This window comes from Marmota flaviventris, chromosome 1, assembly GCF_047511675.1.
Source record: "Marmota flaviventris isolate mMarFla1 chromosome 1, mMarFla1.hap1, whole genome shotgun sequence".
NCBI lineage: Eukaryota > Metazoa > Chordata > Mammalia > Rodentia > Sciuridae > Marmota > Marmota flaviventris.
In genome coordinates, this window is record NC_092498.1 from 32,129,053 (window position 1) to 32,150,989 (window position 21,937).

General features: G+C 36.5%; 1 protein-coding gene across 1 annotated transcript in view; it reads left to right on the forward strand.

The window, feature by feature from the left end:
- Window positions 1-317: 317 nt before the first annotated feature.
- Window positions 318-21,937, forward strand: part of Col1a2 (collagen type I alpha 2 chain) — a 35,621-nt gene continuing 14,001 nt past the window's right edge. The window contains exons 1-31 of the mRNA XM_027955440.2: window positions 318-607; window positions 3,178-3,188; window positions 3,767-3,781; window positions 4,417-4,452; window positions 5,592-5,684; window positions 6,953-7,006; window positions 10,015-10,059; window positions 10,153-10,206; window positions 10,291-10,344; window positions 10,639-10,692; window positions 11,095-11,148; window positions 11,452-11,505; window positions 13,055-13,099; window positions 13,380-13,433; window positions 13,536-13,580; window positions 13,963-14,016; window positions 14,531-14,629; window positions 14,764-14,808; window positions 14,923-15,021; window positions 15,452-15,505; window positions 15,628-15,735; window positions 16,112-16,165; window positions 16,270-16,368; window positions 17,285-17,338; window positions 17,805-17,903; window positions 18,318-18,371; window positions 18,860-18,913; window positions 19,068-19,121; window positions 19,399-19,452; window positions 20,418-20,462; window positions 21,577-21,675. Coding sequence (XP_027811241.2) covers window positions 538-607; window positions 3,178-3,188; window positions 3,767-3,781; window positions 4,417-4,452; window positions 5,592-5,684; window positions 6,953-7,006; window positions 10,015-10,059; window positions 10,153-10,206; window positions 10,291-10,344; window positions 10,639-10,692; window positions 11,095-11,148; window positions 11,452-11,505; window positions 13,055-13,099; window positions 13,380-13,433; window positions 13,536-13,580; window positions 13,963-14,016; window positions 14,531-14,629; window positions 14,764-14,808; window positions 14,923-15,021; window positions 15,452-15,505; window positions 15,628-15,735; window positions 16,112-16,165; window positions 16,270-16,368; window positions 17,285-17,338; window positions 17,805-17,903; window positions 18,318-18,371; window positions 18,860-18,913; window positions 19,068-19,121; window positions 19,399-19,452; window positions 20,418-20,462; window positions 21,577-21,675 — 1,863 coding nt within the window. The 5' untranslated portion in view covers window positions 318-537. The remainder of the gene's footprint in view (window positions 608-3,177; window positions 3,189-3,766; window positions 3,782-4,416; window positions 4,453-5,591; window positions 5,685-6,952; window positions 7,007-10,014; window positions 10,060-10,152; window positions 10,207-10,290; window positions 10,345-10,638; window positions 10,693-11,094; window positions 11,149-11,451; window positions 11,506-13,054; window positions 13,100-13,379; window positions 13,434-13,535; window positions 13,581-13,962; window positions 14,017-14,530; window positions 14,630-14,763; window positions 14,809-14,922; window positions 15,022-15,451; window positions 15,506-15,627; window positions 15,736-16,111; window positions 16,166-16,269; window positions 16,369-17,284; window positions 17,339-17,804; window positions 17,904-18,317; window positions 18,372-18,859; window positions 18,914-19,067; window positions 19,122-19,398; window positions 19,453-20,417; window positions 20,463-21,576; window positions 21,676-21,937) is intronic.

The following is a 21,937-nucleotide window of genomic DNA, read 5'->3' on the forward strand; positions in this document are numbered from 1 at the left end:
CAGCTGCCCTGCTGCCCAGAGATCCTCAAACTTTTGCCCACGTCGGAGTCTGCAAAGCGCTCCGACGTGTCCAAAAGTGTTTCCAAACTTGGAAAGGGCGGGGGGAGGCGGGGGGGATGGGGAGGGAGGAGGTATGCAGACAGCGAGTCAGAGTTTCCCCTCGAAAGCCTCAAAAGTGTCCACGTCCTCAAAAAGAATGGAACCAATTTAAGAAGCCAGCCCCGTGGCCACGTCCCTCCCCCACTTCGCTCCCTCCTCTGCGCCCCCGCAGTCTCCTCCCAGTGTGGCTGCCCCGGCCCCCAGCCCCAGCCCTCTCATTGGCTGAGGCGCTTTTGGAGGCACCCTCGGGCCAGGGAAACTTTTGCCATATAAATAGGGCAGATCCCGGCTTTATTATTTTAGCACCACGGCGGCAGGAGGTTTCGGCTAAGTTGGAGGTACTGGCCGCGACTGCATGCCTGCTTCTGCCAGGTGATACCTCCGTCGGTGACCCAGGGGCTCTGCGACACAAGGAGTCTGCATGTCTAAGTGGTAGACATGCTCAGCTTTGTGGATACGCGGACTTTGTTGCTGCTTGCAGTAACTTCGTGCCTAGCAACATGCCAATGTAAGTGCCTTCAGCTTGTTCGGGGAGGTGGGGGAGAGAAGTTAGATGGGTGGACGCCCTGGTCTGAAAAGGGGAAACCTAAACCTCAATTCCTTGCACAGCTTGGAGGGAAGGCTCTCTGGCATGTGGAGAAACGCTGGAATTGATAAGGAACATGGAAAGTACTTTAAAAATGAAAACATGAAGGACTCAACAACTCTCCCTAAAAGTTAGGAACTTTTAACTCAGTAACACAGTTAACTTAATCTGGATCCTCAGTTAGAGAAGCGCACAGGGAGCAGAAGTCTTTTCCCTAAGGATGAGCTAGCTATTAACAACTGACTTGGCGGAAAAAAAAATACAGGCCTACACCCGTTATGTCCCATAACTATCCTCATACACACATTTTAAGACTTGAGGCCTGCTTTAGAAAGCCCTTTAATTCAATCATACAAAGCTCAACCATTGAACTTATCTTCTGGTCGTCTTGAGGTTGGTCTGGATGATGGTGATGATGATGGTGGTGGTGGTGATGGTGATACGGCGCCCTCTGGAGGGGGGAATATGAAAGTACAGGGGACCGGGACTTAAGCTAATGGAATCCCAATTTAAGACTCCACAGGTTTGTACAAAATTATTTAATTTCTGGTTGGAGACATTCCCAGTGGCTAGTCAGCATGTCCTGCGAAGGATTCTACTTGGAGTGGACACCTTCTAGGAAGTAAAATTAGCTTCTCAACACTTTATATGGTAATGGGAAAGGTGAAATTATATTTAACTAAAATTTACTTTACCTTTTGAGTCTTGGAGTTGACCCTAAACCTGTTCCTAGTGATCACCAAACGTTGAGCACAGCAGGTTGGGAAAAACCAACCTTGTCTTGAGACTCAAGGGACAGGATTCTTCTTCCCATGACCTTGGGCTACTCAAACTGGGCCTGTTCCAAAATGTGGAGTGGAGTTAAATGGTCTCCAAGGTCACTTCTTGGTTTGGATTTTATGACCAGTCTTCCACGTCAGGATAGAATGAAGAAAATCAGTCCGTTTTCATCTTAAAAATGGCTGCCTAATTACTACTACTAGACAAAGACGTTCACTTGAGACGGGATGGGGGGGGATCAGGCCACACCCAACACTTCAAAAACTTGCTCCGCCCACATGCCACGGTGTCTTCCACTGCATTCTTACTGATGCATTTCTCTGTGTGTGTGTGTGTGTGTGTGTGTGTGTATGTGTGTATACACATTGTGGATACCAAGGAGTAAATTCATTGAACAGATTCACATTACCAAGTTAGTTTTTTTTTTTTTTTTTTTTTTTTTTTTTTTTATGGAACCTGAGAGTGGAAGGGAAGAAATGAGTCCTATAGGAAAAATTGGAAAGCAGACTAGGGAAGTTTGAAGGCACGCATGGCAACTCACCTAATCAACAGCCATCCAGCATCTGTAATAAAGGTTACCAAACACACATTCTTCAAAATGGCTCACGTCTGAGTAATTAAAAGGGCAAATTTCCAAAATTTTAAGGGGTCTTATTAATCAAATGGAGCCTAATTATTCTTCCTATTGATGGACACAATGAAGTAAACATATCACTTTTCTAATTTAACAGTAATTCTCATAAATTGCCATTAAATGCCAGTGCTGGATATCGCCCACCCTCCTGAATTGTGACTGTTACAAGAGATGTTCTCACTTCAAATGACACACTTCTTGGCCACCTAACTAAAGCAATTTTTAGGGGTGATTCATTCTATTGGAAGCTTAGCCACACTTGTATCCCGTATTAACCCATAATTTTTATACTGTAGAAATGAAAGTCAGTCTTTAAAGACTGAAAAGTAGTAATGACAAAGGGAGGAATATTACTTTACTTTGTTTTTCCCATTATATTTCAAGCTCTTTAATCCACAATTTTTCCACAAAGTAACCCTTTTCTCAGAGACAAAAGTGATGCATGTTAGGAAAATGGCATTGCCGAATTTAAGTGAACTAATTTAAAGCCAAAACTCAGATGTCTGAATTAATCCATTTTCATAGTTACTAATGTACAAATTAGACCTTTAAAAAAAAAGACATTAAAAATGGTAAAAACTTATTGAACTACTAAGTGACGTTAATGTTTTATAAAAGACAAAGTCTGCTTTAGCTAACAAACTTTCCTAAATTTTCTGTTTTAGACATTTATATATTAAAAATGATCTAAACCATAAATTATTTCCTCCTCCATCCACTGGTCTTGTCTTACAGTCAGTGATTCATCTGTGCAATTTCCAGCCTAATTGCTAAGCATTAGAAATATCCTTCAGACACATGAATATTTCACAGCATTTATAAAATAGTAAATAATTAACAATTTCATTCAAAATATATTTACATATTAATATAGCAAACAAATCACCCTGCTGATCCCTGCCATATCTTTTGACCTGCATAATTTCCAAGTCATTATAATATTCTTAATAAAAAATATAATTGGCCCTTTAATTAGGTAACTGAATTTTGTAAACTTGTGTATCTATTTGGCAATTACTGTTAATAATCAATGAAATTATACTACTAATAATTTTCTACTTTTCTCTTTTATCTACAGCTTTACAAGAGGTTAGTAAAATTATATTTATAAAAAAATTATCTACTTTGATTTCCTTGGTCATAGTGATTGCTTCTCTGGGAAGGGAAGGTGAAGCTACCCTGGTATTGACTAACCCAGCTTCCAAAGAAAACCATGAGGTATTATGGGAGTCAATCCCTTTTTGGCTTCCAGAGTAAGTGCCCACCCCATTTTCCAAAATGGGTGGTGCTTCTGCATAAGGGTAGTTTCATAAAATACCCATGAGAAATAGAAAGAGTAAATAATCCAGTTTAAGTTTGGGTTTTAGCATTAGCTACTACAAAGCATAAGACTTCACTGAGCTACAGAATTTTTCATTTCTTTGCAAAATAATTATGAGCAAATTCTTTGTGAATTGAACTTGCAGCAGTATTATAGATAAGTATACGAATTTGTTTCTGTACATAATACATTTTATTTAACGTATTGGTAAAATTTTACATTGTATTTTGAGAGTAGATTAATAGTAAATGGATATATAATGCAATCTGTAGATATAATTGTTTTTAAAATATATATGTATATATAGTTCTCATAATAATCTTTTACTTATTCTTTTCTTTTCTAGGGAACTGCAAAAAAGGTAAGAGTCCAATATTTCTCCATAAATATCTGAGATTATCAAGATACCTTAGTTTAACTAAATTTAAAGTAAACTATAAAAGGAAAATACTTTGTCAAGATTTTCCCCACATGAATATGCATTAGTTGAAACATAAAGTAGCTTTGATGTTTAAGGTAATAAAGTTTTATTACCTTTCAAAATCATCTCTAATTATATTTATGTTATACAAACTGGTTATTTACATACTACAGAAAAAAAAGACTTTTTCCTGAAGATTGAATGGTATTATGTTAATTAAAGGTAGTAAACAAAAGTTATTTTAAAGAACTTTGACTACACAAATATGCTGTTAAACTGTAACAAAATGGTCATCTTATCTATAGTAATCATCTTATTAAAAATACTATGCTTAATATTGGCCTAATTACTAGAGACTATAGCAGCCTCCAGTTCTTCAGTTTTTTAAAAAATTACATATAATTATAATAAAAGCAATATACTCTTATCTATTGTATTGTGACAATTTTTAGCTACTATCTAATAATGTTGGGCTTAGGTCAGACTTACCAACTAATTATTATCCATAATGGCTTGTTTCTTTGCTGGAAATTATTTAGATACCTATTATTGTGCCGTTTGCATCTTCCTTGTAGGGCCCAACTGGAGATAGAGGACCACGTGGAGAAAGGGTACGTAATTTTTGAACTACTAAATGGCTTTAGCCCATATTGGAAAAACCACATATTAGAAACTAAAGGAGACTGACAATTCATTAGAATATTATGTATCCAGATAATTGTGCCACCTTTTAAATAGGAAATGCCCTGCCGAAAGGGTGAATGAGCATTATTATATATAATCAATATTCTTTTTAGGTCAACATTATCCTTTAAAAAGAAAAACTATTACAGACAGCCATATTCTTTGTATGGTCTTTCTTTCTTTGTTTTTAATAGATCTGCCCGACACATACATAATGACAATGTATCTACACACCACCACACAGTCCTCTTTTTAATATGTTCTGTTTGCTTTTGAAGTAAGATCTCTTCTATGGCTTGGGAATAATAATAAAGTGATAGTCAGTAACATGTTTCTCTATCTAAATTCATACATGTACAAGTCAGCCTTACATTTTATTTGTGGCTTTCTTAGATCTCCCTGAAATGCTTACTTGACATTTATAATAACTACAAGATTTTGCGTTATAGGATACTTTCGTTAAGACATAAATGCTGATATCTCGTATCTGTCCTGAAGTGCAGATTTACATGTATTCCACTCAAACAATTTATTAGAGATAAATTATTCCAGTTAATTACCTTAACAACTTAAATTGTATTCATAACAGGAAATCTTCAAGATTTTCTATATTCTGACAAAATGACTATCAATTAATCTACTATTCACATTTAACATACCAAATTGCTTGAATGCCTTCATCAAAATCAGAAATCAGCCATCAACAAACATAGTATATTTTTGTGCATTATGAAAAATGAAGGGCATACACTTTAGCTATAATTTCTATCTTCGTTTGAATACTGGACCTCCGCTTCAAATTAATATTCCATGACTAAGATATTCCTTTAGGAAAACTACCTGCTGTTACTAAAGTTTATTCTAAAGTTTGTTCTAAGACAGACCCATACCTAAGTACATTTCAGTGAATGATAAATACAGTGTATTAAATTTCCACCCTTCATGTACATTGAAAAGTCTGAACAACTACTTTTACCTTATGTATTCTTAGGTCTCCTTTTCATTTACTGCATAGGTTTCCATGGAATCTGTCTAATCCTACTTTAATTTACTCTATACACAACAGGGTCCACCAGGCCCCCCAGGCAAAGATGGTGAAGATGGTACCAATGGCCCTCCTGGTCCACCTGGCCCTCCTGGCCCCCCTGGTCTTGGCGGGGTAAGGTGTCTTAAGTACTTTTTACTTTTTATAACTTAGTTTCTTATACTTCTGTTGGAAGAAGGCTTATTATAGAATTTATTTTTAGCAATTAAGGGAAAGTCTGCTCTTTGGAAATTAGTATATTTTATTTCATTTCTTGGGTTTCTTCATTCAAGTTTCTGCTTTGCCTGTTCTCTTTGTGAACTCTTGTCAATTATAGGACTGGTCTTTGTGTTCACTGAAGGTAGCTGCGGCCATCAGCGCCATTATTTAATTTTGGGATTTAATATCTTTTTTCAGTAAGGCACAAATAAGAGGTGTTGCATTATTAAAGAGTTTGATTAGATTGAATTACATAAGTGAAATCCCTGATCTTAAGCAATTTCACAAACATCCTACCCTTTTTTATTCTTCTTGGCTTGAAGTCTGCTGAACCAACATTCAAAGTGGTTTTAGGTTTAATTTGCTTGAAACTAATTTGAGAAAAGTACATTTCCCTTTTTCATTAATATCTTCTTTTAGCTTTATGTCTTTAACAATGGTATGAGTGCCAAATGGCCTCACTGCAGGAAGGAAAACATATTTGCTTAATTGGTTAGCACTATGAATCAGAAGCCTGATTCTAATACCCAACTGTAGGCCAGTAAAATAAGACCTTTCTCCCCAAAGATCTTATTATGATTGCTTATCTACTGAGTACATTAAAAAGCACCTTCTTTAATAGAGCTACCACTCTAAAAGAGATCTTTAACAGTAAAGTTATTACTGTGAACTATTTTTTAAAAGTTTAATCTTCCAAGGGGCATTTTAATTTAATTTTCCTCTAAATTTGAAAACTTTTTATATCCTTTCTGAAACTCCAGCAAGAAAAAGGTCTTTCAGTTATTTTTTGTGAGTTTTGTAGGAAAGGGCAACAGGTGAAAATGCAAAGGTGTCCTCTTGATCTCTGCTTAATTTATTCATGGCTCTAGGACACTTTAAAAGTTTAAGAAGCTTCCCTTTCTCACTGCAGATGTAGGTAAGGGTTAGGGGCAAATAAACTGAGTTAACAGAGCAGAAGAGAAGTATGAAAAATAAGACAGGAAGGCTCTGAACTTCAGACTAGGTGTGGACTCTATTTTAAACTTATATTTCTCCTGAGTTTTTAGAAATCTATTTTCAGTTTGGAATTGTAAACTAATTATAGCAACAACAACAAAAAAACTTTACAAGTAGAATAGAAAAAATGAGCTGCATGACCAGTAAATATATATTTACACATGTACTTTTTTTTTCCACCCTTCTAGCACTTTGCTGCTCAGTATGATGGAAAAGGAGTTGGAATGGGCCCTGGACCAATGGTATGCTTATCTCTTTTTGTCTTGGCAAAAATATATACTATTTAGAATTTATTTTATGGTAAATTTTGCAGTGCCATACATTTAGCTACTTAGGTAAACATTCAAACCTTAGATCAAATAAAAACAATGATTCTTTCTATATTTAAATATGTCAAAACCCAAGCCTAGGTTAAATATGTCAATTTTCTCTACAAACAAGCCTCATTAAAATAGATTAACCAATAAATTTTTTTAAAATAACATAGTTCAAATATAATAAAATAAGTGAGATATATATGTCCAAGAAATAATCTTTGGATGTCATAACCATAACTTAGGCAAATCAATTTCATTCAAAATATTAAAATTTCAATTCACTTTTTTTTACATTTCTTAACATTGTTTAGAATATTAAGCAACACTTAGAAATATAGAGCAATTTATTTCTTAAGTTCCCTGAACTTGGTGGAAAGGATCAACAAGTTCTAATCTGGTTCATTTATTTTGTGACTAGAGACTTCAATCCCTTTTCCCAAGGTCATGCAGAACTAGAATTAACCACCAGGCAAGATGTAAGGTAGCCAACAATAGCGTGGCTCATGTTCCTAGTTCTCACATATAATGTTCATTTAATCACAAGAGTTTTATCAGAGGCATTCAATGGGCTCTTAATGGTAGTATGCATTTGGAGAGATAGCCATGAATGAATGACAGATTCTGACTCTCCCTCAAGGAGTTGACAATGTTAGAATTTTTTCTTTTTTCTCCATTTTGATTAAAAAAAAACCCTATTGTTAGAATATCAATGACAAATTGATGTAGAAGACAATATGAGTAAAATTTAGCCCTTCTATCACTCAGCACAAAATATGGGAACATATCCTATCATTTGAGTAAACGTTTATAAAAATTCCATAGGAGCTTATGTTGGTGACGGTGACCTTTTAAACGAATGAAGCCTCTACCAAATATTAGTGAGATGTGTTAGGCAAAAAACTGATATGATCATGCAAAATGTATACTATATATATATATATATATATATATATATATATATATATATATGCAAATGAGGGGGAAATTACCAGCAGTAAAAAAATATTAGTTTGATTAAGCATTGCAGAATTTAATACACATAGATACACACACAATTTGGTGATTCTAATTATTTGTTTCCAAAGATATTTATCTACGCAAAGTAAGTATGGTCTTTAAAATATAAATCTTACCTGGACCACGCATTCAGTGCTCTATATTCAAAAGATATTCTACTGGAACTAATGGTCCGCAATAAGCTAATATACTATAAGGGCAAGATAATATTTTCTGTAAATTAAAATCTGACTTGAGAAATAATGTACCTTTAATTGATGTTTTCCAATTTCATGATTTTTCCTGGTAATTTAGAATGCTCATATCTTAAATGAATATGTATGGAGGGGTTCTTTTGGCTTTGTTTGTATTAGATGTATGAAATTAGCTGTTTCTGCTAATGCTGGACATTAGTTAGTTGTGAAGCAGTACCTATTTCTCAAGAAGAAGCAAAGGGGGAAATAAAATAAAGTGACTGTGGATGTCATTTTAAAACCAAAAGCACATATCAACTGGGAAAATTAATATGGATTTCAGATTCCCCTGTCTTTGGAAAATCTCTCTGGGGGGCATAAAGCAGAGTATTTTACTTTTAAATATCAGTGAAATATAATTGAACTTGCACATCCACACACATGCTCAGACATATGTAATCAACAGATATGTGTTTCACAAAAAGGGAAGATAGGCAGCAATAAAGCATTAAAATAATTTTCCATGTTGGAAAATCAATAACTCTAAAACCCCACAGGGTTCTTTTCTGAATTAATGAGTAATCATAGTGTGTCTCACAGTCCCTACAAAATAAACTACCTTTTATGTAAATGAAATTGTTGCAAATACATGGGAAAATGAATAAATACAATATTAAAAATTTATGATGGCAAAGGAAATTATTTGAATGTATATCTAAAAATTATTTTTATTGAAGAGAGACAGCTTCTTTTAATGTTGAAGCCAATTTCCAAAACCAAACAAATAATTCCTATAATTAAAATAATGTGCATTTTAAATAACATTTATAGAGTTTCACTATAGGCATTAATATAGTGGGGCCATTTGACTGAAGAGTCCCCTCAGTTGATCTGTCATAAACAAATTGCTCAAGACATGCACGAGAAATATTTTCAGCATTATGAGGGATGGGTCTCACAGATGAGCTCATCCAGGCATTGATTACTGCAAAGGGGGGTCAAGAGTATGTATTCAGCTTGCAAACCAGTAACATTCTGTTTTACCTTCTTTTGGTATTACAGAATAAAGAACAACGGGGAAACAATCTGCTGTCATTTGGGCCATATTTTCAATACTAATATCATAGGCTGGACTCTTCTAGTAGGCTGTTTCAATAATATTTCATTGTTCCTTCACCCCTCATTACATCCACTTTCCTTTGACATTTTCATCAGTCACCAACAGCCCTTAAAGGAGCTATAAGGTTATAACGCACCTCCCTGTAATCATTAAGAAGGACTTTTGATCCTTTTCAATTTATGCCCCTTGTGGCAATAAAAATATCAATTTCTTAGCTAAGTATGACATTGGAAGATGACATATGATCAAGGGAATCTAAATGAAATTCTTTGTCAGCTGATAGAAGGCAATCATACATTCTGTACTTGTGCAAAGACCAATTCACTTCGTTGAATCAGAACAACCTCAATATTCACAATTGTGCACAATTTTAAGGAAACTATGACCATCCTATCCAGAGCTCATTGAGTTTCTCTAATTCAGGTTGAGAGAAAAGGAGAATCAAAGGGAGAGAAAGTGGGGAAAACATGGGTTCTTTGGAAAGAACAAAAACTATGAAATAAAAACAGGACAGTTCTGTTCTTTTGTCTATCACAAAATATCTGTGGCACAGTAGTGTCTTAGCTAATTCATCCAAGGCCATGACAACTTATCAGTGCTAACCATATCTGTCATCTTTATAGGGTTTAATGGGACCTAGAGGCCCTCCAGGTGCAGCTGGAGCCCCTGTAAGTATTGAAAGCTCATAATCTTTCTTCTACAAAAAAGAGAGAATTAAAAAAATAAAGTTTGGAATGTTACTTTTATTTTTGTTCTTTTAGGGCCCTCAAGGTTTCCAAGGACCTGCTGGTGAGCCTGGTGAACCTGGTCAGACTGTGAGTACATTTTTGTGATAAATTTTTTTTCAGGAAATTTGGACATATTCCCTTAACTAAATAATGAGTCTCCTCTTTCCTTAGGGTCCTGCAGGTGCTCGTGGTCCACCTGGTGCTCCTGGCAAGGCTGGTGAGGATGTAAGTGCTTACCTGAAGGACTTCCAAAACACCATTTAACTACCCCAGATCTAAATTTAATATTCTTCCAAAATATGCTTGACATAACTCTCCTCATATGGGAAATATTATTGTTAATGAAATATTAATTAACTTGCTTGTATTTAGGGAAATATAATTGTTAATTAAAGAAGTACTTGAATTCACATTTTTATGTGATACCTTTCTCTTCTATTGTGAAAAACCAAGATGCCCCTACTTTTGTCTGATGGTTTACCAAGTTGAGGTTGACCCTATGATGCTTTCATGTTTTAGGGTCACCCTGGAAAACCTGGACGACCTGGTGAGAGAGGAGTTGTTGGACCACAGGTGAGACTTTTTACAACAGTGTATAATCCAAATGTCAGAGGTCTCACAGATAAGATAGTTGCTCAGGCAAACATCCATCTAAATAGTACTGTAGACATTACTTATGCTTGTCACACTACTTAAAGGCATCTGACAGAACCTGGGAAAGAATGCATACATTTCTATTAATGCAAATAATGTAATATAATGGTAACAAGCCTGCATAAGCAAGAAAACTGTTTTCCACAAATAACATAGTCTTAGCTATTCATGTTAGAGCTAGTTGTGGCTCTGTGCTTTAAAACATTATAGCCTTTGATTCCAAGCTTGAACTTAAGTGAGAATTTCTTGGGAAGGAGGAAGTCATTGTCCTTTCATTTGTGCCAAAAATATTATTCATATTCTTCTGTGTTTCTTTCTAAGGGTGCTCGTGGTTTCCCTGGAACTCCTGGACTTCCTGGCTTCAAGGGCATTAGGGTGAGCACATTCTTTGCCCAGATGAGAAAAAAATGCTGATTATTTGGGTTGGGGTGGGGGTGGGGGGTTCAATTGTATTTAAACTCCTGGATGACACATTCTTGCTTCCACATTCTGGGAGTTTGTTTAGATGACTTACCTGGTGCCCTGGATCCAGCTCACCTGGAGCTGGAGCACTGGAGTCCATCCTAAGAAAGCAATCACAGGATTCGCCAGGGAGATATTTATTGCAAAGATAGAAGATTTTGATTTGAGAAAGCACTATAAATGGGATAGCATTTAATAATAAGGATTGCCTTTCAGGGACACAATGGTCTGGATGGATTGAAGGGACAGCCTGGTGCTCAAGGTGTGAAGGTAAATATTGAATTAGAAAGTTTGTAAACAACTTATTAAAATTCCCTGTCCTATCAACAAAAAGTATATTTATGCTGAGGACTACCCAAATTGTAAATGGTATCTTGTCTCCTCTTCTGTGTTTCAACCCCCTCAATGGTGTGGACTATGAGATTCTATGACAAAAGGCCAATTATTAATGTTTATTTAGTTTAATATCTATTAAACAGTTGAGATAAAAATAATGTCAATAGTTTCTTCCTCCATTTCCTTTCCTCTTCCTATAATCTCAATCGATCTCTGCAACCAAAATAAAAGTAAATAAACATATAATCAGATATTAGAACATTACGTGTTATTTTAAACTGTAAATTCTCCTTTGCCATGCACTAATTAGATAGGTACATTCATGTCACAATACACTTTTCAACCTCTTTCCTGTGATTTATCTGTGCACACTCAAAAAATTTTTAATTAGGTAATTAAAGTCTCAGAAGTGTGTTATCTCTTGGCTAGGCTCTTCTCTGACAGCGTTTTCAACTATAAAATGTTCTCTTTCCTATTAAGGAGATAATGTGATATTAAAGTGAATACCAACGTAATTACAAATTAATGAGTAACGAATACTAGCGGGACTAGAAATGAACATGAATATGGAGAATCTGTTCTAACTTTCCAGCTGCCACACAAATGGATAAGGTCAAACTCATTCTCCCAGGGGCCCAATATAACAGCTCAGACTACTAATCACAGTATCATAAAGTGTTAGGGCTGCAAGGAGCTTTGTAGACTCCCTCATTTTTTGCAGAAGAGGGAAACTGAGGCTTGACAAGAGCTAGTGACTCTCCCAAAGTCACACATCTAGTGGCTGGAAGGGCACATGCTAAAACTCCTGGTGCTCACTTCAGGGCTTATTCATAACTAACTTGCTTCAGGTAGAATCCTACAAATGAAGGTCCTTAATGGTCTCATATAGCATGTTTTTTCCATATCTAAATCAGATTATATTGAAGGAAAGTTCTTTACATATGCCATAGGATTAAATCACCTACCACTTCCACTGCCACCATGGTCATTACCAGGGATAAAAATATAGATCGGAAATAAGTATCGCAGCTCTAAAAAATATTATGAAGCTTCAAATTGTTTTGCATATTTTATGAAAATGGTAAGGTTGAGTGTTCAAAATAATTTTAAAGAGGATAAATATGATTATACTGCCATCTCTTTTTTATATTATCATGCCAAATAAATAAGCCTAGTCTAAATGATGTTCAGTATATGAAGAGAAAAATGGGACACTAAGGAAATAACCACATTTCCTTAGTACCGTGACATTTGGTATGTTTAAATAAAAACTTGTATTTTAGCAAATTTTAAAAACACACATGTGGGAGATAATTGAGAAACAATCTTTATGTGTAAAAAACATTAAAAATTATGTGAATGGTTCAAATTGAAATAATAGGGTAAAATTGCACAATCAAGATATATATATATATATATATATATATATATATATATATATATATATATATAATCAGAAACTCAATCTTTCTTCTCAATGCAGGGTGAACCCGGTGCCCCAGGTGAAAATGGAACTCCAGGTCAAGCAGTAAGTATTTATTACTTTATTGTAAATCTAAAGGTATTGTGCTCTTTGTGAACTAGAACTTCCTTGAAGTTTTTGCTAGTTACCCTTTCCCTCAGCACTGTATTCTTTGATATGTTTCTAATCTGCATACTTAATCAAACTATACTCCCTTTTAGTTGGTATTAGAATAAGACCTATTAATTTTTAGTGGATTTTTGTGTGTGTTAGAAAATGAACAAGGCAAATGATGCCTATGACTTTTTAAAGATTAGCATTTTACTAAAAAGATTTTTGCTTCTAGGGAGCCCGTGGGCTTCCTGGTGAGAGAGGACGTGTCGGTGCCCCTGGCCCAGCTGTAAGTATCCCATTTTTGTTTGTTTTTACCCTTTTTAAAAATAATCTTCTAATGGCTGCCCTTTAACTTTTCTATTGACTCTTTTTCTTATTTTCTTCATAGGGTGCCCGTGGCAGTGATGGCAGTGTTGGTCCCGTGGGTCCTGCTGTAAGTGTTAACACTAGGGAATTTGGGAGGGTTGAAAGTGTGGTGGTGGTAGCCACTTTCCTCACTCATTTCCTATGAAATAACATCACTCCAGACACTTTACCAAATGTTCTGGGAGGTCTTTTGAAGTTTCCATTTGTAAGTAGCATAGCCTACTTCCAAATACCTGAGGCTATTGGTGGATCTATAAAGTAAAATCCACCCTACTTTGGACGCCTGTTTTGCCTTCCCTGAATATGACCGTCATGTCTACAGGCTAGCAGCCAATTCTTTCTTTGCCAATATCAGATAAGATCAAGACACTCTAAACGGCTTCTCTCTTCTGTTGCTGTTGCCTTTTCAGTTTACTTAGAGGAAATTTCTTTTTCTGCTTTGATTCCAGGGTCCCATTGGATCTGCTGGCCCCCCAGGCTTCCCAGGTGCCCCTGGTCCCAAGGTAAAAACACTAGTGCCTATAATCATTGCCTTGATAAACTTTTTACTCTGATGTGAAAGATCAGAACTGTGTTGGCAGAGATAATTACAGAATAGTTACCTTAATTGTGTCCCCTTCAAAATGGATAGAGGATGATGGATTTTCCACTTCAAGTTCAAAATCAATCATCTCTCTGCACTTGTACACTATGAGCATAAAGATCACTGGCAATTTGGAAATTGATTCTATGGGGGCCCAGACTAGTCAGGACTGAGAACCAGTCGGCCACAGAGAGTCAGAGGTGGAGTCAAGGTAGCAATGATAGCAACAGGTAGTAATCTGAATTCTGCCAAGTGGCAGAAGTAGGCTAAAAAAAAGTAGGAAAAGAACCCCAAATCTTGGGGTTACAAATGAGATAAGGAAAATTATTGCAATTCTGAAGAAGTTTTACCAAAATTTGGTGTCCTAATAACAGGGATGTGCTGTTTCATTATTTGCTGGCCGATTGATTGTTCATTGTCATTTTCTCTTTTAGGGTGAAATTGGACCTGTGGGTAACCCTGGTCCTTCTGGTCCTGCTGGTCCTCGTGGTGAAGTGGGTCTTCCTGGTCTTTCTGGCCCAGTTGGACCTCCTGTAAGTAGCTGTTGTTGTTTATCTTATAAAGTAGAAGAAGGCAATGAAAAAAATAAAAAAGAGAAATGAAGGTGGAATTGAAGAAGATCAGATATATTCCAGTGAATTGATATCCTTCTTCCTCTTTCTCATAGGGTAATCCTGGAGCCAATGGCCTTACTGGTGCTAAGGGTGCCGCTGTGAGTATACTTGGGTAGCTAAAATGTGCTATTATGGTTTTAAAGAAATTTAATAAGTGCTGCCTCTACAGCTCATCATCACATGATGGACCAGGTTTTGCTTTTCTTCAACAGGGTCTTCCTGGTGTTGCTGGAGCTCCTGGCCTCCCTGGCCCCCGTGGTATTCCTGGTCCTGTTGGTGCTGCTGGTGCTACTGGTGCCAGAGGACTTGTTGTAAGTGGTCATAACTGTGGCTTTCATCATCCTGAAATACTAGGGCTACCATCATTTTATCACTATCTAGACTTTTTCTTAACAGTTTTATTTTTCCTTCGTTGGCATTTTTAGTTTGTAAACTGTATGCATATGTATGTACATTCCCGCTTCCTCACACGCACACAGATGCATTCCTCCTGCAAACATCAGAACCTTAATGTAACCTTAATGTAAAAATAGATGAGACCAAGTTCTACAACCTCAGTCTGATCTTTCCACCAATGCTGTTCCCCTGTAGGCCATTTGAGCATGAACTGGGTCATACTGAAACCCCTTAGAGAACCTAAGCTTCTCCTTACCTTAACTTATAAATATTCCAGAAAATTTGTCTGTAAGAGAGTTTTGACATATGTTTGGTTTTTGACCACTGTTTTGTATTGGTTCCTAGGGTGAGCCTGGTCCAGCTGGCTCCAAAGGAGAGAGTGGTAACAAGGGAGAGCCAGTAAGTAGTTCTATAATCACAATTCTGTGGAGTTGTTATCCTTTAAATCCAGTTTCTTTAGCTGGATATAATATTTTAAAAATTCTTTTCTATTCCCTTCTCCTATTCTTTTCACTCAACAGGGTTCTGCTGGCCCCCAAGGTCCTCCTGGTCCCAGTGGTGAAGAAGGAAAGAGAGGCCCCAATGGTGAACCTGGATCCGCTGGTCCCGCAGGACCTCCTGGACTGAGAGTAGGTTCCATATACTCCTTAACACCTAGATACTCCAGAGGCAGATGAGGATAACCCTTCATTGGAAATTGTCAAAATTACTGGGAGTGCTTTTTCTAGACGAAAGAAGCATCTGCTTTCCATCTGTTTTATTAAATCAGTGACTCCCAATTTGGTATGTTTTTAAATTGGTCTGAAAACAATGTTGACCTACTTTTGCAGGATGCTCATCCACGCATTCCTTTGGGGTTTGGGTGAAGTGATTTGGCTTGGTTTGTGTCTGTATCTCAGCCTTAGAGAGATACAGACACAAAACATGCCATGTTTTCATAAACTGTGCCTGATCAGATTCCAGGGTTTTCTCTAATTCCCTTCTGTTTCATGTACTTTCTTGCAGGGTAATCCTGGTTCTCGTGGTCTTCCTGGAGCTGATGGCAGAGCTGGTGTCATGGTTAGTAGTCTACCCCTCATTTCCCTGGAAGGAACTTGACACTCTTCTGGTGACTGTGTCACTAGCTTTATCATTTTCTTTCTCTGCCCCTTTCTTTTCAATAGGGACCTCCTGGTAATCGTGGTGCAACTGGCCCTGCTGGAGTTCGAGGTCCCAATGGAGACTCTGGTCGCCCTGGGGAGCCTGGTCTCATGGGACCCAGAGTAAGTTTCAGATATATTCTGAGCAAGTCGCATCTGGCAGTGTGTATTGTTGGCTAAAATTGAAGATAACAAAAACATCTAAAGCAAATTTGTTGCTAGACTTGCCGACAGATGTCTTTTTAATTTAATTTTTAATTTAACTTTATCAAAGCTCTGTAGATTTTTTAATGTATTTAGTTAGTTCATCAATTTCCTATTTATTATACTTGATACAATGGCTTGATCTATTCTTTGGAAGCATAGATCTACTTTAATATATCCAAATTAGGTTGGTTCTCCTATCAGCATGAATCTTTTATCTTAATTTGTAAGTTTTATATAAGGTGTTCATGAAATGTATTAGGGCTATACATTATTAGTTTATTAGATTCATAAGTGAAATCATTTTTCAAGCAATCACAAAGTGCTGTAATGTATTCAGCATCACACTAGCTATGGAGAAATGACCTTTAGATCTGTAGACACTCTAATCCATAGCAATAGAGTAATTTTTTGCTCCATTATCTCTTATGGGTGAATATCAACTATAATTGTACCATAAACATGTAATAGGGATACCAAATATAGCAATAAAAATCCACTTTGGAAATTGCTTACTAAAAGTATTATTTTTTCTATTATGAGGTAAATAGCATGATACATTTGCCCATATAGCATGTTGCTTAACAGTTTCTTGTGATATCTATAAATGGATCAGTTTCACTAAAATTCAATAAAGGGAAAGGCACAAAAAATAGAAGAAAAATTTCAGGGCTCTTTTCATACCTCCAGACTAGTGGCTAATATCCCTAAAGATTTACCCTCGGCAACAAACAAAAATTGGAGGGGAAAGTGCTTTTGTGAGATTTCAATTAATCTGAGCCTCAAGTATGTGAGTTAAAGTGCCAACATGAAAGCTTCCTCATTTGTTTTATAGGGTCTTCCTGGATCCCCTGGAAATGTTGGCCCAGCTGGTAAAGAAGGTCCTGTGGTAAGTATTGCTCATTTTCCATTATGTTTTCAAGGACACTTATTGCACCCTTATCAAGTCTATTTTGTGGCTTATTTATACATGAATACATTGAAAATAAATATCAGCCACCTACATCATCTGGGAATGCAAAGTAATAGATTGTAATTATGGAGTCCAAATGAACGCAGGACTGAAAGCAGAAAAGGGAAGAGAAAAACGTGGCAGGGAAAATTGAAGCAGGTGACAAGGGTACAGAGAGGTGGGGGAGAGAGGAAAATTATGTACATATGAGATTGAATTGGCCGTGTGTGTACCGACATCTATTTAGAAAAGGAAAATGGATTCATAATTTATTGGCGCTGTATACAAGAAGCTCTGTGCATCCAGAAAGCTATTCTGTTTTATCCCAGGAAGCATCATGAGTTTGAGGTAGGGAGGCCATGCTGATGCAGAGTAAATTTTAAATATGAAACTCTGGTTTCAGGGTCTCCCTGGTATTGACGGCAGGCCTGGCCCAATTGGCCCAGCTGGAGCAAGAGGCGAGGCTGGCAACATCGGATTCCCCGGACCCAAAGGACCCACTGTAAGAATCATCACAACTTTCTCTCCCTCATCAATTTTTTGCTACAGTTCACCAAAGATCTAGTATTTTCTCCCATTTATCAGTCCAAACTACCTCAAGGCATGTCCTTTCAGCACAGGAAAACTGAAGGGCACTCACTACAGTAAAGGGATTTATCCTTTACATACCTGCTGAAAATCCATCTCCTGAGTCACTGCCTCCTCAGACACAGGTGCCCCTTACTGTACCCAGAGCTGCCTGATGATGGATCATGCCTTAGATAATAGAAATCCAGGACTAGGAATCTAAAACACACACACACACACACACACACACAAGCAAGAAATTAGCATTTCAAAATTGGTATGGCTCATTCGACATTAAATGTGTAATATGATCATTTTTTATTTTGTTTTGTTTTCATTTTTATCGTAGGGTGATCCTGGCAAAAGTGGTGATAAAGGTCACCCTGGACTTGCTGGTGCTCGGGTAGGTGCTAACTGTTGTACATATCTATTCATGTAGAATTCACCCAAGAAACACACATCCTTTGAGGCCATCTGATATCTTTCTGTCACTTTCTTTCCCAGAGGGTATCCCCAAGGGTCCTTTTACCATCATAAAATGTCTTTTTTTCTTTAACCACACATATAAAGCAATGAGCTATAACAAATCAGAATATATGTTAAGTCAAAGATACTTACAAAAGCATTTAGTCTTTATTTTATTCATCTTGGGATTAAAAGAATATAAATATTTAGTAGTATTCTCTGGCCTTTATAAATTGCCTTCCATCCGTGGACTTCCCTCGAACCATATGGAAATTTACTAGACAGTATTCAGGCTTTGGCGAAGTGAGTATAATTCATGCTAAAATGACAAATTTGTTTTGAGGAACTCACTTCAATGATGCTCTGAAGCATTTTGAACTGCCTGGCTTACATGTAACCATTGGTCTTTCTGTTGAACACTTCTAGGGTGCTCCTGGTCCTGATGGAAACAATGGTGCTCAGGGGCCCCCTGGACCCCAGGTGAGTATTTCTCCCTCTCCTGTGCTCTTCTGCAGTAGTAGAATGTACCTAATCCCTCAAAACAACCTTCTCCATTTTCCAGTCCATAAATAATATAGCTAGACAGCAATGTGGCTAATGTCTCTATTGATACTATCTCTGCTGTCACTTTCAGGGTGTCCAAGGTGGCAAAGGTGAACAGGGTCCAGCTGGTCCTCCAGGCTTCCAGGTGAGTAAAAAAAAAAAAAAATACGAAACACTGCCTTGGCCAGATGGTTCACCTATGATTCACTGTCTCCTTTTCCCCATCACATACATTATGGCTTCAGAACTAAAGCAGAGAGTGCATTTTTTTTTCAAAACAAACTTTGGTGGAGTGCTTTTATAACACTTAATAGTGGTTTTATAACACTTAATAGGTTGTTTCCCCTCCTACCAAACCCAGAGTATTAGAAAATCCCCTGTATATTATCATAAGATTGAGATTTGTGTTTCTTTGCATTTAGGGTCTGCCTGGCCCCTCAGGTACCACCGGTGAAGTTGGCAAACCAGGAGAAAGGGTGAGTAAAACAAGTGATAGTAAATTCACTTGAGAATTTCCTTCTGTTTAATGCCCTATTGCAACACAATTACAATATGTAAAAGGAAGTTTCATATTTCGTCTGTTAATGATAGTGTTCTGTCTATGTTGGTGCTGAGGGAGAGAGTGAAATGAGTTACTGATATTAGTTCAAATTACTTTGTTTTATGGATTCAATGAAACATCACATTATGAAAGTAAAATCTATCAATGAATATTTTATGTAATAGCCTTACTTTTTGTTTTGTTCTTGGTAATGTTAAAATACAAATTATTTCCTTTTCTAGAGTGAGAACATAAATGCACTGATTTTTCATCAAACTGGACCCTGAAAAATTGCTTTTAATGTTTTTCTTGGCATTCAGACATGACAGTGCTATCCACAATCAGAGCATGAGTTCTGAGTCATTTTCTCTGTAATTGTGATGAATGTGCCTCAATTTAGTTACATTCTGTGGCCTGGTCTCCTTTGTCAACAGTGGGGCACATTAAGGAGACAGCTGGTCAGTAATAAAAGAGATACACTTGGGTATACAATTAACTAGGTAATGTACAGAATATGATAATTTCTATTAAGAAGGCAGTCTGTTATATAGCTAAAAATAGGCAATGTCTGATAGTGTTCATTATTATTTATCATATTATCAAAAGAGATAGTCTGCTTTGTCACTTTTTTAAAGACAATGGACTAAATAATGTAAATTTAAATTTTCTGATACCAGGTCCTGTCCTAGATATCAACGGACTTCTCTTTTTGTAGATATTCATAGACCACTGAGAGTTCTGTTGTATGTATTGCATTACCCTCTATACTTAGGCTTTTTATAGGTAGAGCCCGCTCAGCTTTATTTCACTTTTTCAGAACCTTTCAAATATCATAATCATAAGTGAATTTAGAAATCACCTATACACTTCATGTTTGACTTATTCTTGGATTTTGCCTAGGGTATCCCTGGTGAATTTGGTCTCCCTGGTCCTGCTGGTCCAAGAGTAAGTGTTATTTAATTAACTTTCAACAATTTCTGGCAATGTGTTTTTAAAAGAAGGCACACTTTCTCCTAAAGCCACTGATGACCTTTCTTGCACACCTCTTTTATTATCAAATGTTATCCATAGAGATCAGTAGATTTCTAAGTTGATAGTTGACTTTTCTGTTTAGTTACTCAAATTTCCTATTCAATAACTATATGGTTGTAAGAAACATAAATGAACTAATGCAAGTATTGTAGTCAGTGATTTATACAGACAAGTGTGAGACATTCATGACAGTGGCTCAACTTAACCCAAGGGAAATTAATTACTTACTAAGATCTAAATTCAGTTTTTGCAATGTTTGTTGATATTCACAATCTAAAGCTGATTGTATACGTCTAATTTATACAGAAAAATAAAATAAAGATATAGTTTGTGGATATTAACATAACTGGAATGATTCATTTGCCACTGAAGTATCCCCTTATGTTGCTGGTGATCATAGACCTAGGAAGCCCAGAGTTAGTATTTTAAAAGTCCATAGTATAATAAAAGCAAGTTATAACAAAGTCTTTTGGTACTGTTGCAGTGTTAACCTAGGTGATAAATATTCTGCATCACAGAATGCCACATTATAATGATATTTAGATGTGAGTTGAGAGATACTACATATATAGTAAATTGATAGATACAAATATACACACAACTGAGGAGTTGAATATTATAACTGTTACATCATTATTGCAAGAGGTTGAAAAAAGGGGGCAGAGATATAATCTTTATCTATATCTGACATTGCTATTCCCCTCTAATGCCACAATATTTTCCTTTGACTGCTATGTGTAATCAACATCTATTTTTATCTATGGATTTATCACAGATGCAAAAAAAGGAAATAAATTCCAAAGGTTGGGTATTATACTTTAGAAGTAACACATTTTAGAATCATAATCCCAGAACATTAGAACCAATTGAGACTTTATAGATCATCTCATCCCATCTCATCATTTTACAAATGAAGAAATTAGAAACAAAAGAATTTTTAATTTGCTGAAAGATGGCAGAACAAGTGCGGACTGTGGGTTTAACATGGTATCTCTGAAAGTGACATCTCCTAATTTCTGCTTTACAGGGGGAACGTGGTCCCCCAGGTGAGAGTGGGGCTGTTGGTCCTGCTGGTCCCATTGGAAGCCGAGGTCCTTCTGGACCCCCAGGGCCTGATGGAAACAAGGTAAAACTTTGGGTTTTATACTTTTTTGGCATTATACCCAATAATAAATACACTCTTTATAAGAAAAGGAAAAATTGTCATATTTTTATTTATTTCCAATTCTGTGATGATTTCCACCTTAGTAAGCAGTCCAGGGGACCTAAATTATTCCAAAAGAAAACTGAGGCAGGGAGGCCTCAAACAGTAATGAATTAGTGTGGTTTTACCTTTTTCTCATTACATTGTTTATGCTTTGTTTGAAACAAGAACCATCCTATATATG